General features: G+C 40.6%; 1 protein-coding gene across 1 annotated transcript in view; it reads right to left on the bottom strand.

The window, feature by feature from the left end:
• Positions 1–25,202, bottom strand: part of ANK2 (ankyrin 2) — a 256,841-nt gene that overhangs the window by 14,714 nt on the left and 216,925 nt on the right. The window contains exons 37-44 of the mRNA XM_074950755.1: positions 22,997–23,119; positions 19,708–19,740; positions 17,364–17,385; positions 8,199–14,021; positions 6,689–6,763; positions 3,293–3,424; positions 2,498–2,644; positions 1,044–1,320 (exon numbers count right to left, since the gene is read on the bottom strand). Of these exons, the coding sequence (XP_074806856.1) occupies positions 1,044–1,320; positions 2,498–2,644; positions 3,293–3,424; positions 6,689–6,763; positions 8,199–14,021; positions 17,364–17,385; positions 19,708–19,740; positions 22,997–23,119 (6,632 nt within the window). The remainder of the gene's footprint in view (positions 1–1,043; positions 1,321–2,497; positions 2,645–3,292; positions 3,425–6,688; positions 6,764–8,198; positions 14,022–17,363; positions 17,386–19,707; positions 19,741–22,996; positions 23,120–25,202) is intronic.

Below are 25,202 nucleotides of genomic sequence, written 5' to 3'. Positions count from 1 at the left end.
TCTTTCTTCCAAATTCATGCATCAAAGGCTGGAATAATTTCTCCCTGGCCATTGCTACATCTATTCAATCTCAACACTATCCTCTCCAAAATATGACGACTGGCACTGAACACAATATTTAAAATCATCTTAAGCAGCACCAAAATAACTTCAACAAATCTATACTTCATACTCCGTATGTACAGAAAATGTAAGATCTTACTGACATTTTGTATACTGTAAGTATTTGTACTTGAGCATTTTGTCTTCTGCAAATGTTTCCAGTCTACTATCTCTAAGCAAATCCAAGTCCTTTTTTTTTTGTCCTTCTCAGCATAAGTTAGAGCAGCCCTCCTAGCACAGAGCCAGACCAAGATCAAAGGAGTGTAAAGGTGAGTCAAAGCTACCTTTACACACTACCAACCCGTGCTGTGCACTCCCTCTGGGCCTATAGTTTTAAAGTGTATTGTTACTTTAAGTAGTCCTGAAACATCTTTTTCTCTTTAACTATTTGAAGTATACCTTTCACATACAGTTCTTGTTACTCATATATAGTTCTGAGTTTAGCGAATAAAGATTGTAGAAGAGCGGTTAGCGTTCTGAATTAAAATTCCTGTCTGAAAGTAAAAGATACAATGTGCAAATAACCAATGTCACCCCTCTGTCACTGATTCTTTCCATTAAGGAAATTATTACTATTAGTTTTAACATCAAAAATATAACTCAACTGTATTAAGTGTTGCAAAATTGTCATTTAAAAAATGCTGGCACCCCAATCAATAAAACAGCCCTCCAAAATAATTCCACCCATTCATGCCTACATCTTCTTTTCTTTTGTAATTACTGAGACAAAATTATTCCTTATTACTAATAATGAGTCAATCCATCACTGAGTTTTCTCTCCTGTATAAGAACCCCACATAGATTTCATCCTGTTCTCAAATAATGAGAGATTAACGTAAGCCCTGAAACATATCCTTAAAGATATACAAAATAAATAAAAGTACATTTCTGTTCAACATGCTATCGGTTATGGATTTGACCAGCCATCTTTTGATGCTTACAAGTACTCCTGTTGTGCAGCTGATGAATCTTCTGGCAGATCCTGTAGTTTCCCTGAGAACTCAGCTTGCACTCGCTCTTTGTGTGCTTGTCGCAGGAGCTCTGCAACTGATATGTCTGTCTCAGTCCTGGGAGTGCCCTCTTGAAAGGAAGAGTAACTGACAGAAGTGTCTTCTTCGGAGACAATGGGAGGATGATCGGATGGCTCACTCTCTTTATAATGCTCCTCTTCCTTCATGTGTCTTGGACTGTACAGTTCCTCCTGTAGTGCAGAAAATCCTAGGAATGAGTTAAAAAAAACACACAATTAGAATGCTCCCTGGGAAACAAGATGATCTTGCCACTCTAAGTCAGAGGTTCAATAGGCAGAAGAAACACATTTTCTCAAAGCCTCAATGTATTGTGGGTTGTGGATGGTTTATAAGTGCACAATTTGGGTGGAAGATGAAGAAACTGATGAACGTAGTTGGTGAAATGTTGGACTTATCTCTAGGATTGCCACACAGCTGGCTTTACAGTAACCTGCAAAACAAATGAGCTCCCTATCTAAAATATCAGCCATTGAATGAGCTGAAAGCACTTCAGAAATTTTAATTCAGACCCACAATAGCCCTTTGCAGTACATCAGGGATATATAGATTATTGCTTCACTCACAAAGTCCTATAGTGCTCAGTATCAATGTTTTGAAGACTGAAGAATACTCTAGCCAACTAAAACTGCAGGAGGAATTTAGGTGAGAAGAATGTAATTACCTAAATTGGAAATTGATCAAGACATTGTAGTTAACATCTTGAATTGGAATTTGATCAAGACATTGTAGTTAACATCCTTACTCTAATGAAAAGTGGAATAGGATCTTTAATATAAGGACCTTATATTAATATTTTACCCAAAGAATGGTGAGAGAAAACCACTTTGTGTAACATCTTGGTGTTTCTTAAATGTCTTTCCATCTAACGACTGCAACTCTTTATGAAATCCAACAGAATCACAGCACCAAATGCAGTTTTTACCATGGCCACTTGTATTCAGAGGCCTTCCAAGCTATGGGACAAATATAGTTTTAATATTCTACATAAAGTATTTTTTTAAATGTGAGATAAACTTTTTTCTCATTTAAATGGGCACAACCTCATTGATTTCATGGAATCACCTGTATAACTGTGAGCAGATTGGCCCACAGTGTACAATAATTTCTGCAAAGGTTAATTTACTTACATTATAAGAACTGGCTATGGCAGGTGTTTGATAAAACATATTATTTCATCTACATTCTTCATTATTAAATTGTCCTGTTTTTAAAGTTAGATGCCACTACTACACAAGTACAATGATAGAGTTAGGCGAGTCTCCTAACTACCCATTTGAGAATGGAATCTGGTGCACAGATAAGATCACTCTGTCAGTAAGTAACTTGCTGGAAAAGGTAAAGGGTTAACATCAGGAAGCATCTACCTTCACTATGATCCAGTCCGATTGTCTGTTCAATTTCTGCATAGGTGCGAGCGCCATGGCCCTGCACAGAGTCCATATGGCTGGTCTCCATTAGATGAACAATATCCATTCGGTTGATTTTTGTTAGACACTGGGTAAGACTTGTATCTGTGATGTTAGAGAGAGACCATTTAATTGAGCTGAGAGCTCTGTCTTGAATACACTCCTGGGCCACTGATGCCCCAAATCACAGAAATGCATAAGATATTCAAACAGCATTAGCATACATACAATGCAAGTACCTCATATGGGAAAAGAACCAAGGGACAGAATGAAAAAATCGTTATTATAGACAACCTGATATTTTGGAAAGGTTGCATGCATGAATTATTCTAACCTCATCGGCTGGAAAGCTGCCTCAGCTAATGCACATTTTTCTGCTTGGCTGGGTAATGTAGGATTTAAGGCCTAGATGCTCAGAGATATTTAGGTGCCTAACTCCCAATGAAATCAATGGCAGGTGCATAAATACCTTTGCAAATCTAGGCCGAGGTACTTACAAAGTGGGATTTCTGCCTTCTGTGAGATGTTATGCTTTTGCCTTCCAAATGCGCTGCGATAAATAACTTAAACACAAAATCCTGTGCTATTCCTCATTATGCAGATTCTATTGCTTAAAAGAAAGTACATTCTTTGGTCAGTTGCCTTCGTACTCTTCTAAACTCTATCTATATTTCCTTTGTGTGACTGTGGGTGAGCACGTCTCTAGCCTACTAGTCTGGGAAAGTACAGTTCATGCAATAACGGAAAATTTACCTGTAGCATGTTTCCCATCCCTTTCAAGCCAGTATTTCAGAAGTGCATGGCTCTGGTCCTGCAGTGAATTTGGATTTTCAATTCGGATCTGGTGAATTTGCTCTTCCGTGAAATCCAGTTCTCTTGCTAATTCTGTGAACAAGAAGCCATTTTTTGTAAAGACTTTCACATTTGTTGTTAGCGGGCCCCTTTTCAGGCTGGCAGCTGCAACCACAGAGATTACTTTCCCTGACACCAAACTTCTCTCCATTTTATGTGCCATACCTACAGACATTAGGGTGAGACATTTTTATTTAGAGATCACCAAATCCTCCAGAATCCATCGTTCCCAATTTCCATTTAGTATCTGAAGCTTTTTGAATCTAGTTGAAGAACTGGTTAATTTTAAATAATGGCACATTTTGCAGGTACTGAGTCCAGGGCTGGATTAAGGTGTAAGTGCTAGAGGCCTCTACGGACATGTGATGGTCAGAATCTTAGCATTCCGATTTTTTTTTTTAAAAAGTTTCTAGGACTTACAGTTTGGAAGCAAAGTTTGAACATGTGAACTGAGAATAATCAGTGTAGCCAGGACTGCTTGTGTTGACAGATAGCCTCAGATAATAGTTCTGAGAGAGGGAACTACTCCTTTCTTCTCAATGAGACGTGAACTACACCCAGAATTAGTGGGAGGCTCCTGCCAATACCACTTCAACATAAGACATGTGTAGCAGAAGAGGGCATGGGTTTCCCAACTCATCCAAGCTGATATAACTCAGCTGTTGGGGTAAATACTGGGGAACCCCTACTGCCATTCCTGGCAGGAAAACTGGGGCCTTATCAATGCCCCTGTCTTTTTGGGAGGACCTCCTGCCATTGCAATTCTGACTGGCAGGGCCATAGGGGGTCCCATGAAGTGATGTGCCAAAGGCCCCAGATTGGGTAATCTAGCCCTGAGTGAATCCATTTTGTAAATTCATGCCCTCTTGGAATTTTGAAACAAAATGTAACCAGCTAGAATACATATTGAAAAACAAATTTTACAAATGCAATTTAGCTACAAATTAGACTTAGAGCTGTGAGTCATGCAGAACTTTTTTCTAAAAACAATTTCCTTGTACCCCCAAAGTAGAATAGGGAAGAAGAACCTTTGCCACTATCTGTGTGTGTACCTCCAGGTTTCATGCAGGCATTCTGCTCTGCTGCCATCATTAGAATATTCTAACCACTCAGGATTCAGGTTTGTCACTGCTGTGTATGGCTAAAACAAAGTTTGTGATGAGAAAAAGACCAAATTAAAGGCAAGATGGTGAGCTGCGCTTACAATACCACGCTGGGATACGAAGTGTCCCTTTTCCTCTCTGTGCAGCAGGAGGGCAAGGATTGTGCAGAACACTGGGTCTGGTCTACACTATAAAGTTGCATGCGCCTATACTCAGATTTGTCTCTGGCCAATGTAAGATCCCTATTATGACAATGCAGTAAAACCACCTCCCTAAATGGCACTGAGCCATGATCGACCCACTGAAGTCAACGCAGTGTGAGTGTAGACACTGCTAGACTTCTGTTGACCCTAGCTGTCCCACAATGCCCCAGTCCCTCTGACAGTGACCGCTCTGGTCACAATTGTAAACTCTACTGGCCAGAGGTCGTATAGACTGGAAGCCACCTACCCTTTAAACTGTTTTTGAAATGCCTTTTTCTGATTGTCCAGCTTGGTGAGCACACACCTAGGAAATGCGTCCGCATATTCACAAGCCCAGGGAGGCCAACAATAGATCTGGTGCAGAGTCACAGGCCTCCTGCTTTTACAATAAGCTACATGCTGTACTCAGCAGAGGCCCCACCAGCACCCCAGAGACCACCGTGGATACCTCAGAGGGCCTGAGACAGAAACTTAGCCATGAACAGTGAGGAGGAAGAGGAAGGGGAGAGCCATGGCAGTAGCTCCAGCAATGTGTAGGGGGGGGGCATGGAGGGTCCAGTGCCCCGCCCCAGATTGGCCTGCCGGGACAGGGAGGGAGAGAGGCTGCTCTCCCTGGCAGCCTGGCACGGAGGGTGGCAACGCGGCCTCCCAGCCAGGCTCTCCCAAGCAGAAGTGACTCCATCCCACTCCCCACCCAGATGCCAGGGAGAGCGGCCCAATGTGCAGGGGGGGAGGCACAGGGAGAGAAGGACAGAGTCCCGTCCCATCCCCCCACAAGTAACATGGGACGGGGAGAGGTCACTGGGCAGAGGACACACATGGGGCGGTCACATGTCCTCCCCTTTAGATTGTTCCCCCTCAGTATGGGGAGGCACGAGTTATCTACTTACCTGCAGGTTCAAAGTAGAGGGATAGGGGATATTTGTTGAAACAAAAACATCTCTGATGTTTTGCAAATATGGTGAGGAAAATTATGAAACACCCACTACAGAAGATTAACTTCATTTTGTTCGTATGATGGATTTTAAAATTTTCTCCAGTTTGTAACTCCCTTTTCAACCCTATTGTCAGGGATTTCAGACTGCCCTAGGGGGCTACAGCAAATTGGGACTTCTTTGGAATTCCTCCATCAAGGACCATGGTAAATTTGCCTACCCTCTGGAAGTGATTGAGGATTCTATTCTCTAAATTCATGGGGAAACGACTAGAGGTATGACAAGAGGGGAGTGGGGTTGCATGGCATAGGGCCAGGGAGGATGGCCCGGGTACAGTGGACTGAGTGAGAAAAGGTGCAGAGTTCATTGCAAACGTAGATATCAAGGGAAGCTGAGTTTGAAGTTTTTGTTGGACAATGTGCAACCAAATGCAGGACAGAGAACTATGCACAGCTCATTCTCTTTAAATTCCTCTTGTTGTCAGCTGATTTCCAGCAGTAGAATTACTAATTTCACTCAGTTCCAATTTGGCCTCTCCACCAATGATGTATCTGTCTCACCCTGGTGTGGGTTTCTGCAGATAAAATCACTGTTGCAAATATGATCCCTTTCATCCCCCCCAACTCTGCCATCAGTTCTGAAAAAAAAAAAGGGGCATTTATGGAAGACTTACTCAGCTGCCTGTGGCTGCTTTGCAGCCCAGAATTGCCAGCGTACAGGCAGCTCTGGCCACACACCCACCTTCCTGATATGGCCTCTAACCAGAGTCCTGGGGGGCTGCAAGGAGGAGAGATATTGTTTTATGTATGTTGGTTCTGTGTCATTCTTATGCTGGCCATAGAGTGAGGGGCCATAGAGTCTAGAATCTGGCCCATACTCTTCCTTTTCTTTATGGCAAGGTCGTGAGTTCATCAATATCCTGAGAAAACTAGTTTCTATAAGCTATTGGAGAATTGTCTTTCATTAATAAAGACATCTGGCAGAAGCATAGAAATGGAAGAAAAACCCAATTCTGAATAAACATACTTCATCTGAAAGAGATTACATGCAGTTTACCTGTCCAGCTGAATCCAAGATGATCAGCAATGTGTGCCAGTCTTTCCTCTGTTCTTCCTTGATCATCCTGTTGATCTAAATAAGGTCAAACAGAACAGCCACAAGTTGTCTACGAACAAGTCAAGGAGAAGCTACAAAACTGATATATCTCAAGAAAGGAAAGCATTCTTCTTCTAACTGCTCTGGAGCTCCATAAACTGTGGCTGTTTAAAAATAGACACCTAACATTAGGCTTTTACAGCCCTATTTAGGTGCCAAAAAAGGCCTGATTTTCAAATTGGAGCTTTTGGCTGGTCAGCATTTTTGAAAATCAGACTACTTATGTACATGCCAAAATAGGATGTAAATGTCTACTGTACCCATTTCATCCAAAAAAGTTATTCTTAGGCTTCTATTTAACAATAAGCCCCCTTATATCTAGAACTAAAGAGGAGAGGGCAAACTGTTACTGGGACAAAAACTGTGTTTTCCAAGCTCTCTTTAGTCAATGCCAAAGAGAAGTCAAAAATGTACTGCAATTTGTTCTTTTTGATATATTATTATTTTAAAGAAATGTTATTCAATCACAAGGAATTTCAAATTACAGTTTGTATTTGGTATTTAGCAATATATTTTATTTGATTATTTCATAAAAGATTATTACAACTGAATTCAAAGAATAACCCAGGATATTTACAAAGAAAGCCTGGGAAAGACAAGATTCCACTTGTCAGTGTTTATATATTTCAGTGATAAAAGTATAAAGACCCATCCCCACATCCAATTTGAGACCAGCAGAGTTTAAGTTTTGGTTTTCCCATGGATTTCATGAAATTACCATCTGAATATTTAGTTACAGGAATACAGATGTATGTATATGTTCATAAGTTTTAACTATTGGATGTTCTTTGAGACTACTCAATATTATATAAATGTTAACATTTCTTGGGGGAAAACAACACCACCAATCACTATGCACTATATTAAGTTACTGGTGAAATGTGGAGCATTCTTGAGAAATTGGCTGTCAAAAAACAAAAGGAGTTTAATAATTTTTAAGATGTGAAACAGTATTGAGGCCTCAAACTGCAACAGAAAAAAAATACACCTATCCCAGTTTCAACAACAGTGTGTGTTTATTTGCAAAATATTTTATCACTAGTAAAAATAGGAGGTCAATCTAGGACCAAGGAAAACCAAAAGTCAAAACTCACATGGCCTGAAGAATCAGTTGTGTTAAAGCAAAATATCATGTTTTAACAAAGGATTTTCTGCTTATTGTGTTAACACTTTCCATAAGCATTCGCAGTGTGCAATCTTGAGACTGTTTCCCAGACAAGAAAATATAGACACAACACAATAACAAACACAGCTTACACAAACGCATTAACAATCACAGAAAGCTCAAAGAAAATGATGCACAAATCACACACACACACACACACACACTCGCGCGCGCACACACACACACAAAAGAATTATAAAATTCATGACATGCGTAGCACTAGGAATCCCAGTGGCTGGCAAATACCTTCAGCACGGTCATGGACATTTTCATCAGGAATACGCTCAATCTGAGTCTCAATGGACTCATCCCAAATGGGCCTGGTGTCAAAGATGTCTTCGGAAATTGAATGCTGGGTCTCAATGGATGGCATATTTTCAATAACAGAAACTTCTAGGGCGCTACTACTTTCATCATCTGAAATTAATTCTTGCTCTCTTTCTGACTGGGTAAGTCTATCCACTAACTTGGAAGCTTCATCACTAATCTCTTCAAAGAACTCTATGGAGTTTTTGTAAAGGTCAAAAAAATGGTCCTTATGTTCTTTTGTGGGACTACCAGTACTGTGGGAAGCTGGGGTGCTTCTGCCTTTAACTGGCAGTCTTGATGAAAATATCTTTGATCTTGCTGTTGTCACATCATCTGATTCTAGCTCAAGCTTCATCTCATCCACCCTCTCTCTGGTCTCTGCTTCCACCTCAGCATAACTCCTAGCTTTTATTGAACGCCTAGTCTTTGGATCCATGGGAACACTTGCATCAGATTCAGATTTGCTTCGATTATCTTGTTTCATAGATAGTTTGCATGTCATATCAAGAGCTTTGGGTGACTGTGGCTTCTTGATAGATGTTTCTGTGTATGCACACTGTTGCTCGGCTCTTTGGAAAGCTGCCTTGACAGGAATTTTAGACTTTGGTTTTGTTTGGTCATCCTTTATTTCATCTTGCAAGCTGTCCAGAAAGCCATCTGAGGGCAGGATCTCATATTCTGATTGTTGCAATGACTGCGGTGCAGCAGGAGTTGTTCTGACAGGAATTTTGGATTTGCTTTCAGAAGAAGGCACGCTGCTCTCCAGGACAGCAGTAGGGATTTCAATCACGGATCTCTGTTCCTCTGGTGAAGAGTCTGGGGACTCATCATCCTGTTCAGAATACACAGACCTAGTGACTGTGGAAAAATCTAACTGTACATCTATCACAGACTTCTCTGGAGAGATAGGGCAAGGCACCTGACTGCTGTCAAATGTATCATCAGTTTCCACTTTGGAGAAGGGATCTACTTCAGAAGCTTCAGAGGCAGCAATCTCTTTCTTTGGTGATTTTGAAGAAACTGAAATACCCATTTTAATGGGAATTCTAGATTTAAGTTCAGCTTTTGTAGTGCCCACACTCACACCTGTGCTCGTCATTTCCTCTGATTTATCAGAAAGCTCAGATACTGGTGATGCTAGTGTAAGTGCATCTTTTTCCTCTATATCAGTTTCATCTGATTCTGAAGGTGCAAATGGATCTGGTGATCTCTCTAGTTTAGCAGATTCCATCTCTGTGGCCTCTTTCATTTCTTCAGATAAAGAAACTTCTTCTTGAGACTGCTGCCCCACTTGGAAAAAGTGAAAGCTTTCATCTGCATAGTTCCTTTTGGTCATGTCAATGGCTCCACTTCGAGTCATTTCAAACAACTTTCCTTCCTGGAAGAGAAAAGGGTTTTGTTCACTAGTTGGTGTCCCTTCTTCTGTGGGTGTCCTGGCTGGTGTGGTATCAGGTGTTGTACCCTGTGACCGCCTGTCCACCATTAAACCAAAAATCTTTTGCTCCTCCTCTTTTACTCGAGCCTCAAAAGCTTCATCGTCTTCACGTATTTCACTCCACCTGTCAGAATCCACATCTGTTTTGGTGATGACCACTTGGCTGATCAGTATTTCAGCTTCATCTTTTATATACTGAAGGGAAGTTTGATCTAATGCTATGGGGTCTGCTGCTGAAGGCACTGAAGTTGATATTTTCTGTTTTGACTCTATTTCCATATATACCTCTTCTGAAGTTTGATCTTCCCCTGGAGGAGCATGTCTGCTAAGGGAACCTGCCACTAATGTGTCCTCAATCGTTGTTTCTACTTCAACAGAATGAGCATCTCTGGGTGATGGACTGGTCATCTGCCTTGTATCAGTTTCTATCCTACTTTCACAGCTAGTGAAAAATTGTTCAGAAGGGACATTTTCATATGGGCTTGTTATACGTGGAGCACCACTTTCATCAGTATCTGCTGCATAGCCTTCAAATTCATCCTTTTTAGTGGTAAGGGATGAATATTCTTTGGAAGGTGTCTCACTATAAGAAACACTTTGGCATGTCTCAAAATCTTTGTCTGATTTTGTCAAAGCACTTCCCAAAGCAGAGCTTGCAGGGGAAACATCTTCAGCCAATGCATCGTCTTGTGATGCAGGACTCTGAGAAGTATCATGTCCAAAGGGACCAAATACTTTCCCAGACACATCCCCTGAAGCACTGAGGTCTTCATGTGTTAACTTTCCAGCTGCATCAGTCTGTTTCTGAGAAGCATATTGTTGCTGTAGTGCTGGGGATGGCTGATGAACCCAAACTTCTTTTTGAGCATCATCACCAACTGCATGATAGAAAGCACCATCAAGTCGTGTCACTGGGCCATTAGGGCTAATTGTCTCACTTTCATCTGTACTATAACAACACTTTGATTCATCTGTTTCTGCTATGATACCAGTATCAGAGTGAAAAATGTTTGATTCTTCAGTGTAAGCTTTACAGCTATCACCAAACGCAGGTGGTTCCTCCTTGTCTCCCTTTGTGGGCTTATCTGATTCTGCTTTGTACTCCTCCATCCTGAAAACATGTTGTTTGGGGTCAATAGGTTGAAATCCTGCTTCTTCAGGGCTGGAACTGGAGTCTACCCCGGATAGATGTGGTGAAGGAGGTTGCACTCTAATTACAGGTTCCATTAAGAGGCCTGAGTCAGCTTCTTTTTTCAGCTGAGTCAATTCTGGCTCACTTTCAGAAGAGGAAGAACTTTTCCTAATGTCTGCAGAAGACATCACTACTGTAGGTATATGCTTTTCTTCAATGGCTGTTGGCTCTGTTTCTTCATTTTCATATGCCACACCTGAATCAGGAATTGAAGAAGATTCCTCTTGCTTTTTATCCTTTATGTATTCTCTTTTCTGTTTTGCTTCTTGTTCCAATTCATCAAACATTTTGATTTTGGTCACCATTTTAAACATCTCCTCTTCCGGAGTGAACCTCTTCTTTGGTTCACTTTCTGAATCATCCTCTGGTTCTTCACTGACTTCAGTGATTGTGGCTGACTTAGATATATTTGACAGTGCCTGTGAGTCTGCAGTTTTGGGTGTAATTTCATAGCTAATTTCTTCAGAGCTAGGAGTGTCAGGTGAAAGAGGACTTTTCCCAGAACTCTCCATGAGGGATGTTTGTTCTAAACTGTCATCTTCAGCACTTCCATCAGGGTCGCGGAGAATTCTGGAACGCATAGATGCCAGCTCTGGAAACATTTCTGCTCTGGTAGGGAAAGACTGAAGGGGAACCTGTCCTGTAAGAATGCCAGCCTTTGCTTTTTGTTCTACAGGGCTGCTTTCAAGCGAATCACGGCATGGCGACTCTTTCATAGGGCTAGGCTCCAGGGAATCAGGTGTTTTGTGTGATGAGTTATCTTCCAGCACTGGGCTTGCTTCCAATGAGTCTTTATGACTTATAGCCAGGGATTCATCTGCCACTGGGCTAAAGCTTTCACTGTGATGACTAGGAAGGGAAAGTTCCAACCCTTGGGGACTTCTAACAACAACATGATGTTCACAGGTCATCTCTTTCTCTAAACAGCTGTCATACATTTCAGAAGATTTAGTTACATGTGTGTGTTCAATGCTTTTGGATTCTTTTGCACTGCTAACATCTTTCATAATGGAAGCTGAGCTACTATCTGTAAGTTTGCCTGCCCCTTTCTCAGGGGCTGAAGGTACCTGTTCTGATAAATGATCGGGATGAGATTTGATAGCTTCAATATCTGCAGTTAGCTGTTCTGCAGCAATACCTCTTTCACCCTTCATTGGAGAGAGTTCCTTTGGAGAACATGTCTCTGCCGCTCTATGCACTGTAGTGGATTCTTTTGTTTCTCCAATTTCCTCATCAGTTTTCTTTGGTGAGAAAGACAGACTTTCAGGGCTTGTTTCTGGAGTCTCTGCCAGACCCTCATGCTTATAACTTTCCTCAGAGCTGATCTGAGGGGTTCCATCAAGTAGGCTACCAGGAGAATCTGCTACACCTTCATGTTTAAGGCTTTCTGAGCTTCCATCAAAAGCACCACTTTGCAAAGAGAGAGCAGGTAGGAAGCCATCTTTCACATACTCTGAGGGGATGGTAACACTGAAAGGACTGGTCAGTACTTGCTCTAAGTGAAGCTCTCCCTCCTCAGTGACTGAAAGGTGTCGGAACTGCTGGTACTTGTCATTACTCTCAAGCTCTTCTTTAATGACATCGGAAAAGTCGGTTGAAGTTTTTCTGTCCGGGCTGATCTGGAAGTCAGTGTCTCCTTGGTCATCCTCAGCTGTACTTTCCTTCACAACTGCTGCCTCCTTGGAACTTTCTTCATCAAATACTGGAGAGAAAGGTTCAGTTCTTTTATAGCTTTGTTCTTTTACCTGACCTCTATCTACAGGTTCCTCTTTAGCGTAATCAGAAGAAGCTTTTGGTCCTTTTTTTGATGGGGAATCTTTATCTATCTTAAGGACTTTGGTTTGTTTGACTGTCAGCCTCTCTTTTTTGTTTGTTTTCCTAGGTGGTGGTACCTGTCCTGTTTCACTTTCTAAATAAACTGCTTCTCTCTGAGTTGGTTCTTTGTCAGAGAGCTGCTGCTTTTGTTTGATAGCTTTGTGCTCAAACAGTCCAGATTTATTCTTGGATGGATCTTGCCCTGACTGGAAGGCTTTCATCAGCTCCCGGACTGACATAGTCTCTTCAAGTCTTTCTGTTTTAGCTGAGGGTGAAACAGGTGGCTGTGCTTTGTGCACTATTTTTTTAGCTTGCGCTGGCCTCGTAACAGGCCTCTCAGTAGTGATTTCTTTTGGTTGGATTCTGACAGGCAGTTTTGAACGTACTTTCTGTTCATCTTCCACTCGCTTCTGAAGAGCTTTTACTTTGTCTTTTATGGAGCCAATAGGCGTTTCTTCTATTACAGGGGATACAGCGCTAACATCAGGAACAGCTGCAGGTGTTAAACCTGGCTCATCATCTAATGACTCCTCAGAACTGAACTTTGTTAGTCCTGATTGTTCTTCACTGCTTTGTGTCTCTCCCTCTCCTTCCTTTTGCCTTTGTTTATCTTTTAGTTTCCTCCTAACTGGTTTTTTAATTTCCAAGGCTGGTTTGCGTTGTTCCTGTGTACCTTGAGTTTCAGCTGTTGGAGAGCCCTGTTCTCCTTTTTCAGAACCCCTGCTTACAACAACAGCTTCAAATCTCTCTCCTACTAAATCTTCTTGGAATGTTTGTGGCTCCACCTCATGAAGAGACACATAGGTTTTTAAGTCCTCGGTAAGATAGTCTACCATTCCTGTCATGTCTGTCTTTCTTATCTCTGTTGTTCCTTTTCCTATCCTAAGTTCTATACAGGCAGGTTCAATGACTTCTAAAGGAACATTTTGTCTGGCCTCTTCAATTTCTTCATCACTGACAATAACCCATTCCTCTTCCACTAACTCTCGTCCAGAATGGGACCTCGGCAGTATGTGGTCTTCTCTTGTGTAGGTTCCACACCTGAGAATTTCATTTACTTTCTCTAAGTCCTCTTTCACTCTTTCCACAATTTCAAAAGGTTCCCCTGGCTCTTCTTCAGTGGCTTTCCCAAGATCTTTCACCTTAATGGAACCTGACTGATCAGAAGGGTCAGTTGTCAAGATGGCAGTCATTTTGATCAAATCTTGTTTCATCTCAGAAACTTCAGATAGCAAGTCTGGACTGGCTAGTACTGGGACTTCAGTAACCAGGTGGCTTTTCAGGATAGATGTTTCTGTAGATTCTGTCTCGTCATCATCTTTGATGTGAATGAAAAACATTGAAAGTAAAATGGAAATCAAAAATAGAGATTGAAAAATGTAATCAGGACTGAAAATGACAGTCTTTGGTTGCATTGGTAGGAAGGTCAACAAAATGGGCTGGGCATGGTGGATCCACAAGATCTGAGGATACAAGAGCAAAGCAAAGCTAACAGGAAAAAAAAACTGAAAAGGAAAATGGGCAGGAAATAACTTGCTTAATTTTCCCACTATTGCACATCCACACATACAACACCACCAAAGCTTAACAAACCAAATTATCAGGACAACATAAAAATTACAACAACAAGAAAAATTAAAAATAAAAAACAATGCGGGAACACAGTGAAATTACAGATAGACATCTCAAGATTGTTTGATGTTATAGATCAATGTCAAAAAAAAACCAAGAAAAAAGCAAAAAAAAAAAAAGGGGGGAGGGGGGCAAGCAAACGAACAAAAAACCCATTAAAATTCGATTTCCTCTAAGTGAAAGCCAGTGGTAGCAAACTGTCAGAGTAACATTTGGGTAGAAGTATGCATTTGTTTTTCTTAATGATCAAAATAAAAAATATTTATGTGTATTTAATTCTGCAGTAATCTAAAGTATGATCAAATATAGAGAGATCTGAATCAGCTGCAAACCGGCATTTCATCTAAGGGGATCTCACACCTAAACAATGAAACAAACATTCTTCTGCTTCAAGAGGTATGGTCCTTTCCTTGGAACATCCTCATTGACAAATAACATATAGATAGAGGATAAAAAAAGAGAAGAAAAAAAAGAAGGGGAAATAAAAATAACCTTGAATCAACTTAAATGTGAATTTAAAGGTTCAAAAAAATGTAATGTATGGCAACCAAAAATCAGACATTCACACTGGACACACATACAGTTTATGTAAGCCAAGTTATTTCCATGCAAAGCAAAGGTGTTGGGTATGTAGCCTTACTTAAAAGCAATAGGTGGAGAATGGTTATAAATTAAAATAATACATGAAAATAAAACACAACATACTGTGGTGAAGTATTAGCTATTCTCCACAACCAATATACAAAGTATAGGATTGTAGGCAGCTCAGGATATGGCACAGTTGCTTGTGGAGAATATTTTGTGACAGGGCCCAATTCGAACAAGGATTATTAAGAAATCTGCATCTGATTGAATAAAATAGTACAGGATTAATGTTAGTTATGTCCAGAGCACCACTGTTATTTATTTGTAATGTAATGAATTTTTCTTGCTTTTAAAAATATTACAGTATACTAAGAGTGATATGTTTCGGTATCATACGGTATTAATTGAAGATGGAGTAAACCAAAATGAAAGATTCTGTGCAACCAAATATCTGCATTTGTTTAAAAAAATATTCACCCTGTTGCAATACTTTTTTTGTATTTCATGAATTCCGAGTATTCCTCCACTGGGGAAGTAGGCACAGTAAAACTGGACTTTTTTGTTTCCCAGACTAACAGGTCATTTCTGTGTTGTTTTATAGTATTACCAAATGCCCATTATGGTAAACGAGAGGGCTAACAGAGCAACTAAGGTTTGATGGGAAATAAAGGAAAGCTTGTGAAATCTCCAGAACTGCTGGGAGACATTGGGACAAATTCAACATCGTGCACGCTTCATAATACTTGACAAATTGTCAGTTCATGGGAAATACTGGCATTAAGCCCTCAACTGTCCAATGTGAATAGGTAGTGTGGACCCCTTTATCTATGTGGAGCAGCCACAATTCTTATGGATTTCCACATAGGCCCAGGGATCCAGGTTAGTGGGTACTGATACAGGTTTGGAGGTCTAGTTAGCTGCTTCTGACTGGTATGGAATTTTATTGGGATTTTAAGAATCCAGGCTCTTTGAAAAGCCTATTTGTTCTCATGAAAATCACTCCATTTCAGCAACAAAAGAAGAGGGTTGGTACATCAGGGATGGGTTTTTTCTTGTTTTTTGTTTTTGAAATCCTTTAAGTTAGGATTTCCAAATGCTTCATTTCTTTCTAGTAACCTTTTAATCTAGTAAATAAAAACAAAATTTGTGATGCACTGTGTCTGCATGGAACCCCACTAACTTCAGTATAACTCCGCATGGGCACAGGAGCCTGACCTTTTGGCAGGGTCAGGGCCTCGGCTATGAACCCGAAAAGAGAAAAGATTGGTTTGCCATTGTGCAAATAATCACCATTAAATCCTGTAAAACCCTCACACTAGAAAGGAGTTTATTACACAGTGGCACCATGCGCTAAATAAATAATTTTTTAAAAAATGGGGAAATGGGAAAGATTAATGTCTCAGGAATTTGGTGCTAAAAATAACTAATTCTAATTTGGTGTGTAGTGCCACATGGATGAATAGCAAAATTCCAAAGACAGTATGCAGAAATGAACGTTTTCCTCTGTATTAAATTGTATTCACTTTTAAAGATGGCTGCAACCCTGAAACAAGTCAAAAGTCATTTTTTCCCTCAAAATGCAGTCAGTAAGAAAAATTGCTGCATACAAAAGCTCTCAGCTCTCCTCACAGGATTGTTCAAATTGAGCAGATAAATTTGTCTGGGTTTGCATCTTCATTAAAGGGAGACATTTAGCAGAGCACTTGTTTGTTATAGTGCAGCTGAAGAAACATCTGAAGAAGTGGTGTTTTACCCACGAAAGCTTATGCCCAAATAAATGTTAGCCTTTAAGGTGCCACCAGACTCCGTGTTGTTTTTGTTTGTTATGGGTTAGGACCAAGCCAGTCCATTCTCACTAGTCTACCATTAATCCCTATCACTTCAACTAATAACTGTCAGGCTCCAGTAATTATGGCGGGGGGGGGGACCTAATTAAAGCCATATAGCCAATCATATTTCACCACAGTAATGGGGATTACACAGCCTGATTACTTTGGACAGTATCACTTTTACATACGCCTGTGTTTCTTGTAATCAACGTAATGAAGTATATTGGGGAGTTTAGTGATGCTTTTATTAAAAAGTGATACTGTCATTTCTCTGATAAAAATGAGGTGACAATACTATGCCAACAAACATACAAAAACATAAAAATGGAGGGATGGGTATTTATACAAGCATAACAGCAATAGCAGGATTTCTAGGGATGTTGAAGGAAAGTGAATGCTTAGATGAATTGTCTTAATATGGTATTATTTATACATTTATAAGTTAAAAATGTATTTAATTGAATAGCTGCATTCCTATTATATTGCTTACTATTACATTTTTAAACTATTATAATTATTAGTAATGTCAATTAGAGCTTGCGGTCTCTTTCATGCTTTTCTTTATTCTTAATCAGCTTTCACACAAACAGTTGTTATAATTCTTTTAATCTTACTTTTTTCTGAGGTCATGTCAACCTGAAAGAGAACACACATAAAGTGAAATGGTTACAATATCACACTTGTACATGTATATATATGTATATATAAGGTCATATGGGGTAAATTTTCAAAGTTCGCCTTTGGTTTTGTCTTCACAGTTTTGTCTGTGGAATTCTGACAGCACTATTATTTGTGCACAAATAAAAGAATCTCACATCCAAAATGGTGTGAACAAAATTAGGGGTTACATTCTGAACATTTAACCCTGAGAGTCAACTCTACTGGTAGAATGAATGGAAGGAAAGGAATTGGGTAATGCTAAAACTATATTGCATATAACACTGGGGCCCACCGTTTGTCTTCAGTAAGCGTGAAGAATTCCCATATCAGCCAATAAGAATTCTGTATGTGGATAAATGCAAGATGTTGCCCCAAACTATTATCTTTATCTGCTATCTCTTGCTTTTCAAGGGAGTGATCAGAACAGAAATACATTATTACGAATTGTGATACAGACCTGCCTTATGATCACTTGTAGGTTACATTACTATTGGTAAACCTTAGGTGAACAACTACAGATTAATGTAAGCAACTATTTTAATGTCAATGTCCTTGTGTAATTACTGCACTGCTAGTGGAAATCCCACAGATGTACAAAGGGAAATACACACTCCCTAAAATTGGTCTAATTTTTGGACAATTCACCTCACAATAGTTCCCCAAGTGTTCTTCTATGTCTGTATAATAATGAATTTTAGTAATACAAAATCAGTAAAAACTACTATTTTAATTCTATGTTAGGATATTGACCCAGGCAGGTCATTTTTAAAACTGAAACAATTAGCCTCATGGTTCAGGGTCTAACACTGTTGGGTGTTGGGAAGGGAGTTGTAACTCCTGTGTGTATCAGCAGTTGACAGAAGCAGGATATCAGATTAGATAGATAAATGGAAACAGATTTTCAGAAATGTTCCACACCCATAACTGGGCCAGATTTCCAAAAGAGCTCAGCCGCCATTAGGCTCTTTAAAAATATGGCCATACTTTTACTTGCCACCTGCCAAGTGCTGAGCACTTCTGAAAATACGGCCCAATTATTTAAATGGCAGAGGAATATATCGCCTAAGGTGTGTTCTATTATAATTATTCCAATCCCTAATATTTAGTTTTTTAAATGGCAACCTGAATAATTGTGTTATCTAAAATTCTTGCAATAGTGGTTTCCAAACTCTGTTCTGTGATTCGTGGAGAATATGTTAATAGTTCATAGGGTGCTGGCTGGTCATATGATTCTAGCTCTCTCTTTCTGTTTCCAGCTGGTAACCGTCAATAAACACAACTAAAAATACATAAATATTTTTCTGATGTTACTTCCCCATGTAAGGCTCAGAGCCTAAGAAATATCTGTAAATGCCAGAAGGATATAATGTGATTGCAAATATAAGAGGAGCTGACCCATCAGACAAATACATGGACTTTGTCATAAAAGGTACAGATTCTCAAGTGGGTTACAGCCCCTTTGTGCAATTCAGGTGGCACAAAGGGCCATAATCTGGCTTCAGTTCCTCACTAAGAATTTCCCTGGTGTAGTGGTACTGTCTGCTGGATGTAACTATGCTGGATCTGGGTTTGTGCCTGTGTTGTAGAGCATGTCAGGGTTGTTCCAAAGGGGTCAGAGCACAGCTCTGCTATACCATGCTCCACTGGCACTTGGGGTCTTGTAGAGTTGCCTAGTAGCAATTCTAACCTGTATGAGAATCAGGAAGGTGTAACTAGCACCTAGACACCATCCTTTATCTTCTGCACTGAGCAGCTCTGAGACAAGAGAGAATCAGGCCACACTTTTTGAGACATAGGTGCTGGAACTAGAAGTGCTGGGGGTGCAGCAGCACCCCGTGGCTTGAAGTGGTTTCCATCATATGCAGAGTGTACAGTTTGGTTCAATGGCTCTCAGCACCCCCACTATACAAATTGTTCCAGCACCACTGCTTTGAGACTACAAAAAACTATTGAAATCTTTTCAATACCAAAAAAAAAAAAAAGGTCCTTTGTATTTATTGTTGGATAAAACACCTTTTTTCCCCTAGGTAAAAACAACAAACCTTTGCACCCTTCTACCCATCAATTTTGCAAGCAACCATGAATTTCACTGAACTTCATAAAATGGAACTTAAACAGGATTAACCTATAAGGAATGGTGCTCCTAACTGAACCATCTCATTAGCACTAGGTCAGTGGACAATATAATATGCCCCAAAGACAAAACATTCAGTCTTCTAAGACCTATGCTAGTGCTCACTTGTTAGTAGAAATAAGCAATAGCAGAGCCATGATGAAGTGGCATTATAACACAATTACCTCTTCTTCCTGCTCTTGGTCTGATTCCGATTCCTTTCAGCCCCAAAATGCCATGCAACAAGAGAGGGGAAAAAGAGAGGAGAAAAAATACGGAATATTGAGAAGAAAAGGATAGGAAAAGTATTGTTTCTGACAAAATTCAACAGGCAAAGAGTAGGTAAAAAGCACAGTTTTTGCAAGTCAGTTGTCACGAATCAAAAATGGCAGAGGGTCAGTTTAAATATAAAAGGTGGCAGTGTCAAGCAAATTATAAACAGAAAAGCTGCTTGTGGGATATTAGGCTTCTAATGTGTCCTAAATCCTGTGATGGTATGTGGGTATACACCATAGAACTCCTACATACTGTGTATATTAAGGGAGCATGGGTAAATACATAAAAATACTTAATAATTACTTAATAATTAATAACCCTTTCAAAACTAAAGTGTTACGAGCAGTGTTAAGGCATATGATAGAGACATATAGCACATACATAAAAGTATGGTGCTCTAGTTGACTATCACAAGGCACCTTCTACAGCAGGTTACAACACATCTCACAATAATGTAATGTATTTCTTCTAATCATGTTTAATCAAGGGTGAAATTCACCCCTGGGCAGGGGGCTGCCCATCTGGTAAGAAAGAATGGCAACAAGACAGACGTTAGTCTCGCTTAATGCACTCCTGGAAGGCACTCAAGTACTGTGGTTATTAGAGAGGTACAAGAAGGATAGAATAGAATTGTGCTGGCCCTCTGCACAGGTGAATTCCTCTTAGTGCCTGAACCAGCTCTCATTGAAATGAATGAAAAGACTCATGGACTTCAGTGGAACCTCAATTGGGCTCAAATATACTATTTATAAATATTAGCAAATACTGACTTGTTCCTACTTGCCTTTGCTATTAGCTGCTTTCCTTCACCAGGTATATCAATATGCCCTTTGAGGAGGTTGTGATTAGAGAGCAATTGCAAAGTATGATGTTGTTAAGCACACTGTGGCAGATTTTTGACAGCTTTGAACAGATGGCAAAAAATGTTACTGCTGTATTAGAATCCTATTTAGGATTTGATGCTGTTAGCTTTGATGCTGTTATAACTACTGTAACTTGTAGAGCATATTAACTATTGCAACTTCACTTCTGTCCAACAATATGAATGAACAATGAAATTGTTCTGTCAGTGACATGGAAATGCCATTGCAAGATACTTCGATTTTCAAGCCTCTTAGGGCCAGGTAATAAATAATAAAAATATATTTGGAACTTCTTTGGCACTTTATATATGAGGAATATAATATGCATTATAGATAGTAACAAATTTATTCTTATATAACCCTGTGAGAGGTGGGCTTGAATGGGAACTCCATTTCTATAGAGAAGGCATTAGGGCACAAAGTGGTCAAGCAATTTACTTGAGATCACATAGGAAGTCTTTGGCAAAGATGAGAATGGAACCTAGGTCTACTCACTGATTTCCAGTTCTGTGTTTTATCACTGTATAGAATTGTCATTAGCTTCAATATAATTTTGGCATGGAGATCAAACTTAGCCTAGGCCCATTCCAAAATCAACTGAAGTCCATGGTAGTCTTTCCACTAACTTCAATGGGCTTCACATCACACTTTGCATATCCCTTGTGACCCAGATTTTGTTTTTTGGACTATTCCATCTCCAGAATGAAGGGTATGTTTAAAAACTTAAAGAATGGAAATAATGTCATTTGAAATTCAGTCAGAAAGATATATTGCCTCAAATCTGATATATTCCCCCCATGCAAAGTGATATGTCAAATATGCATTGTGTGTTCTCAAAAGAGTGGTTGTGCCAATATTCAAATAAACTGATAGATTCTGAATACTATTTATTTTTCCCTTGCTAATACTAAAACCCTTAGGCCTGGTTGACACTACAGCATTAGGTCAACTAAGGCAGCGTATGTCGACCTAATTATGTCAGTGTACACACTATCGCCTTGCTGCCACCAACGTAAGGGCAGGTCTACACTATAGCTGAGATCGATACACCAGCGGTCGATTTAGCGGGTTTAGTGAAGACCCACCGATTTCACAGCAGATCGCGCTCTAGTCGACTCCTGTACTCTACCCCAGATGAGAAGAGTAAGGTAAGTCGACGGGAGAGTTTCTCCTGTTGACTCACCGCGGTGTATACCTGTGATAACTCGACCTAAGGTACGTCGACTCCAGCTACGTTATTCACATAGCTGGAGTTGCGTAGCATAGGTCGACTTACCGCAGTAGTGTAGACATAGCTTAATTGTCCTACTGCTTCAACATAGAAACTCCACCTCCACGAGAGACAGAGGGCTTATGGCAGTATAAGTAGGGTGATGCAGTGTCCCTGTAGACGCTGCGTTACTTATATCTACTAGCTATCATTCTGTCCACTGGAGCCATGAAATTGACAAGAAGCCAGCTCCTGGCTCCCCAGCCAGGCTGCTACCCGATCTCCGCTACAAGCTGGGCTGCCACCCAGCCTCCTGGCTCAGGCTGCTGCCCAGTCTCCCCATGGGAAGCCGTGCTGCCCCCCAGGGTCCCGGCTCCCCACTCCAAATCAGGCTGCTGCCCAGGCTCCCAGCTCTGTGCTCTGATCTGGGCTGCTGCCTGGGCTCTCAGCTTCCTGCTGCCTGCTGGGAGCATGGCAGATGACCGGACTCTGGGTGCAGATCACCCCGCTGGAAGCACGGTGCCCCCCTGGGTTTCTAATTTCCCCACCAGGAAGAGAGCAGCCACACCGGGCTTCTTGGCTCCCCACTCCCTGCCAGAAATGGGGCAGTTGACTGGACACCAAGCACGGATCTCCCCACCAGGAGCCTGGCTGCCTTCCCCGGTCTCTTGGCTCCCTACTCCCCATGGGGAGCATGGCTGTGCCCGGCAGGAAGCTCCGCGCCTGGAGTCTAGTCAGCTGCCGTGCTACTGGTGTGGAGCGGGGAATCGAGAAACCCAGTGCGGCTGTCCCATTCCTGATGGGGAGCAGGGAGCCGGGAGGTGGGCAGCCAGGCTCCCAGTGAGGAGCAGGGAGCCGCATATCGAGCTGAAAGCCCTGGCTTTCAGTCCCCCACGCTGCCCCTCTTAAATCAGTGAAAGTGCTTCTGGTGAGCAGTGTGGACATGAACCACTGCAACTGTATGTCAGCCTAACATAGATTGACTTGAGTTTATAGAAAACATGCCCTAAATTATAAGTCTTTAACAATCTTTTGCCCTCCTGCCTATTTCCTGGTTGTGCTGTGACACTGATGATCCTAGACAAAAACTTCTATAAAGCTCTGATATAGTACAGTTGACATTACCTTTGTGTAAAGTGGCAATGTGATATTTAAGTTGCAGATGGCTTGATGGACGAGCCCTCTTGTAGATTTTGGCTCCTTCATAAATGATAGTCGCCCACAAGGTTCTTGAGTGGAGTCTCGTACCTAATGCAGCAAAGATATAAAAGTTTAATCTGCACTTTAGCTGCACTCTGTATTCCATATACAGTGTCAAAACTAGTTACAGGAAGAGATTAGCTCTGGAAAAAAACTTCTTCATGTATGTGGATGTATGTTTATGGTCTTGTTGTTTCTGTTTGTTATATATTTGAGTATGTGTATATATGTGAAAAACAGGAGAGATCAGCTAAACAATTTAGACACTTTGAAGTCAGTAATAATGATTTATTCACACAATGCAGTTTGAGACAGTAATTGCACTGTGACTATGCTCTCATGGTAACCAGCACTAACTCTGTTTTTCATTGACATATTGATGCTAAGTCATTTTAAAATTAATCTATAAAATAAAAACCTTCAAAATTCACACATACTACCACCATAATCTATACATGCATTTGTATCTTCCTAGGTAGATTATCATCAATTGCTGCTTCTTTGACTTCATTAGTAACAAAAGACAGTAATTGATCATTTAGCCTCTGCTATAGGCAGAGAGTGACAAAGGTCACACTTAAAAGTTTTCTTCCATTTCAAAATACCTTATCAATTAAAGCCATAATCAGTGCACTTAACATTGAGAATACTGCTGGAATATCTCTGAAAAAACTGCAAGTTATTTAAGTGTGACCACCGTATAACCCCTGAAACGAAACAAAATAATTATGAGATCATGAGATGTTCTGAGACTTTGAAGTAAACCTTGGAAGATCCCCATGTATCACATCTGTAAGGCAGAACTGGACATGCAACATTTAGGACTTCAAATATGAAGTGTTTTTAGGTTCTGTAAATAGTCTTGGGAAGTACATACAAATAAAAGAATTATACCTCATTACGGGTTTCCTCACCAAGGCCAAATGATAAAAATTCATCTTAAATATAGCCATGTGGTTACATGCGTCTATTAACCTGAATCTACAGGACGGAGAGCCACATGACATACTTTCAGGACTGTATTAGAAAATTCAGGATGGGTCACAACCATGTGAAGCCAGCAGTATGTGACAAACACAGCTGAATCAATTCTATAGAAAGAAGACATATTCATCCAATAGTGGGCTGGGTTGGAGGGCGGGGGGAAGTGACACAAGAGGGCGTTCCTTGGTTATGACTAACCTATCTGGAATTGTAGATGCTTTCTTAAAATTCACTTCTCAAGTAATCCCCATTTGTACAGCTGACTAGCTAAATTAATTTTACATCACAGAGATCATTAAACATTTTTAATTTAAACAAGAACGTGAAATGACTGGTTTAGCAATCTCAGCCCCAGTAGTCCCTGGCACCATTGTTGGTGATACAGAATTACCCCAATACTCGGAGGCACAATCACCTAGGGATGGCTTTGAAACCCATTGTCAGAGAATTGTGGGAAAATCTGCTCTGCACTGCCTATGAAAGTGCTTTTCTATGGGCTGTTTCTAGTTTCTAGTGCCACTGACATGACAATTTTCAAAAGTAATTGAGTCACCTTAAAACTGCAACTGAAGCCCTCTGAACCTCTCCCTCTAAAAGGAGAGAAGTGCATTTGTCAGAGGTAGGTGTAAGCACAGCAGATCCATGCCAGTAGGTCTACAGCTGTTATCACAATCAGCTTGCTCCTCCACTTGAGACCCTATGAAGGCAGTGGATGAGCAGCATAATTTGAAATATACATAAAGGACTCATTCCTGCTCACATTAAAGTCAAAGGACGTTTTGCATTGCCTTCAGTTGGAGTAAGTTTGGGCCCAGAGACGAAGAATACCTATGGAACAATTGAAGAACTACACCTGTATTTATATGATTTTGGTGTGATAAGTAGTGAGGCCAGCACAGTACAATTCAGCCAACCTGTCTGTGATGCAGACCAGTATTTGCAGCTTTCTCGTGAACCAGAGTCAAACCACTTAGTATCAGCGCTCCGGAGGCTTATCTGCTACTATAAATAGCAGAATTGGAATACAGGAGTATTAAGAAGATTTTCCCAATTATGTAAATCCACTTGCTGCCTTGCATAAGTGTTTCCTTCTGTCACAATGTATTTCTGTAAAACAGAGGACTGCACTTGCAAATGGACCAATCAA

Source organism: Natator depressus, chromosome 4, assembly GCF_965152275.1.
Source record: "Natator depressus isolate rNatDep1 chromosome 4, rNatDep2.hap1, whole genome shotgun sequence".
Taxonomy (NCBI): domain Eukaryota; kingdom Metazoa; phylum Chordata; order Testudines; family Cheloniidae; genus Natator; species Natator depressus.
This window is presented reverse-complemented; position numbering and strand designations above follow the sequence as displayed.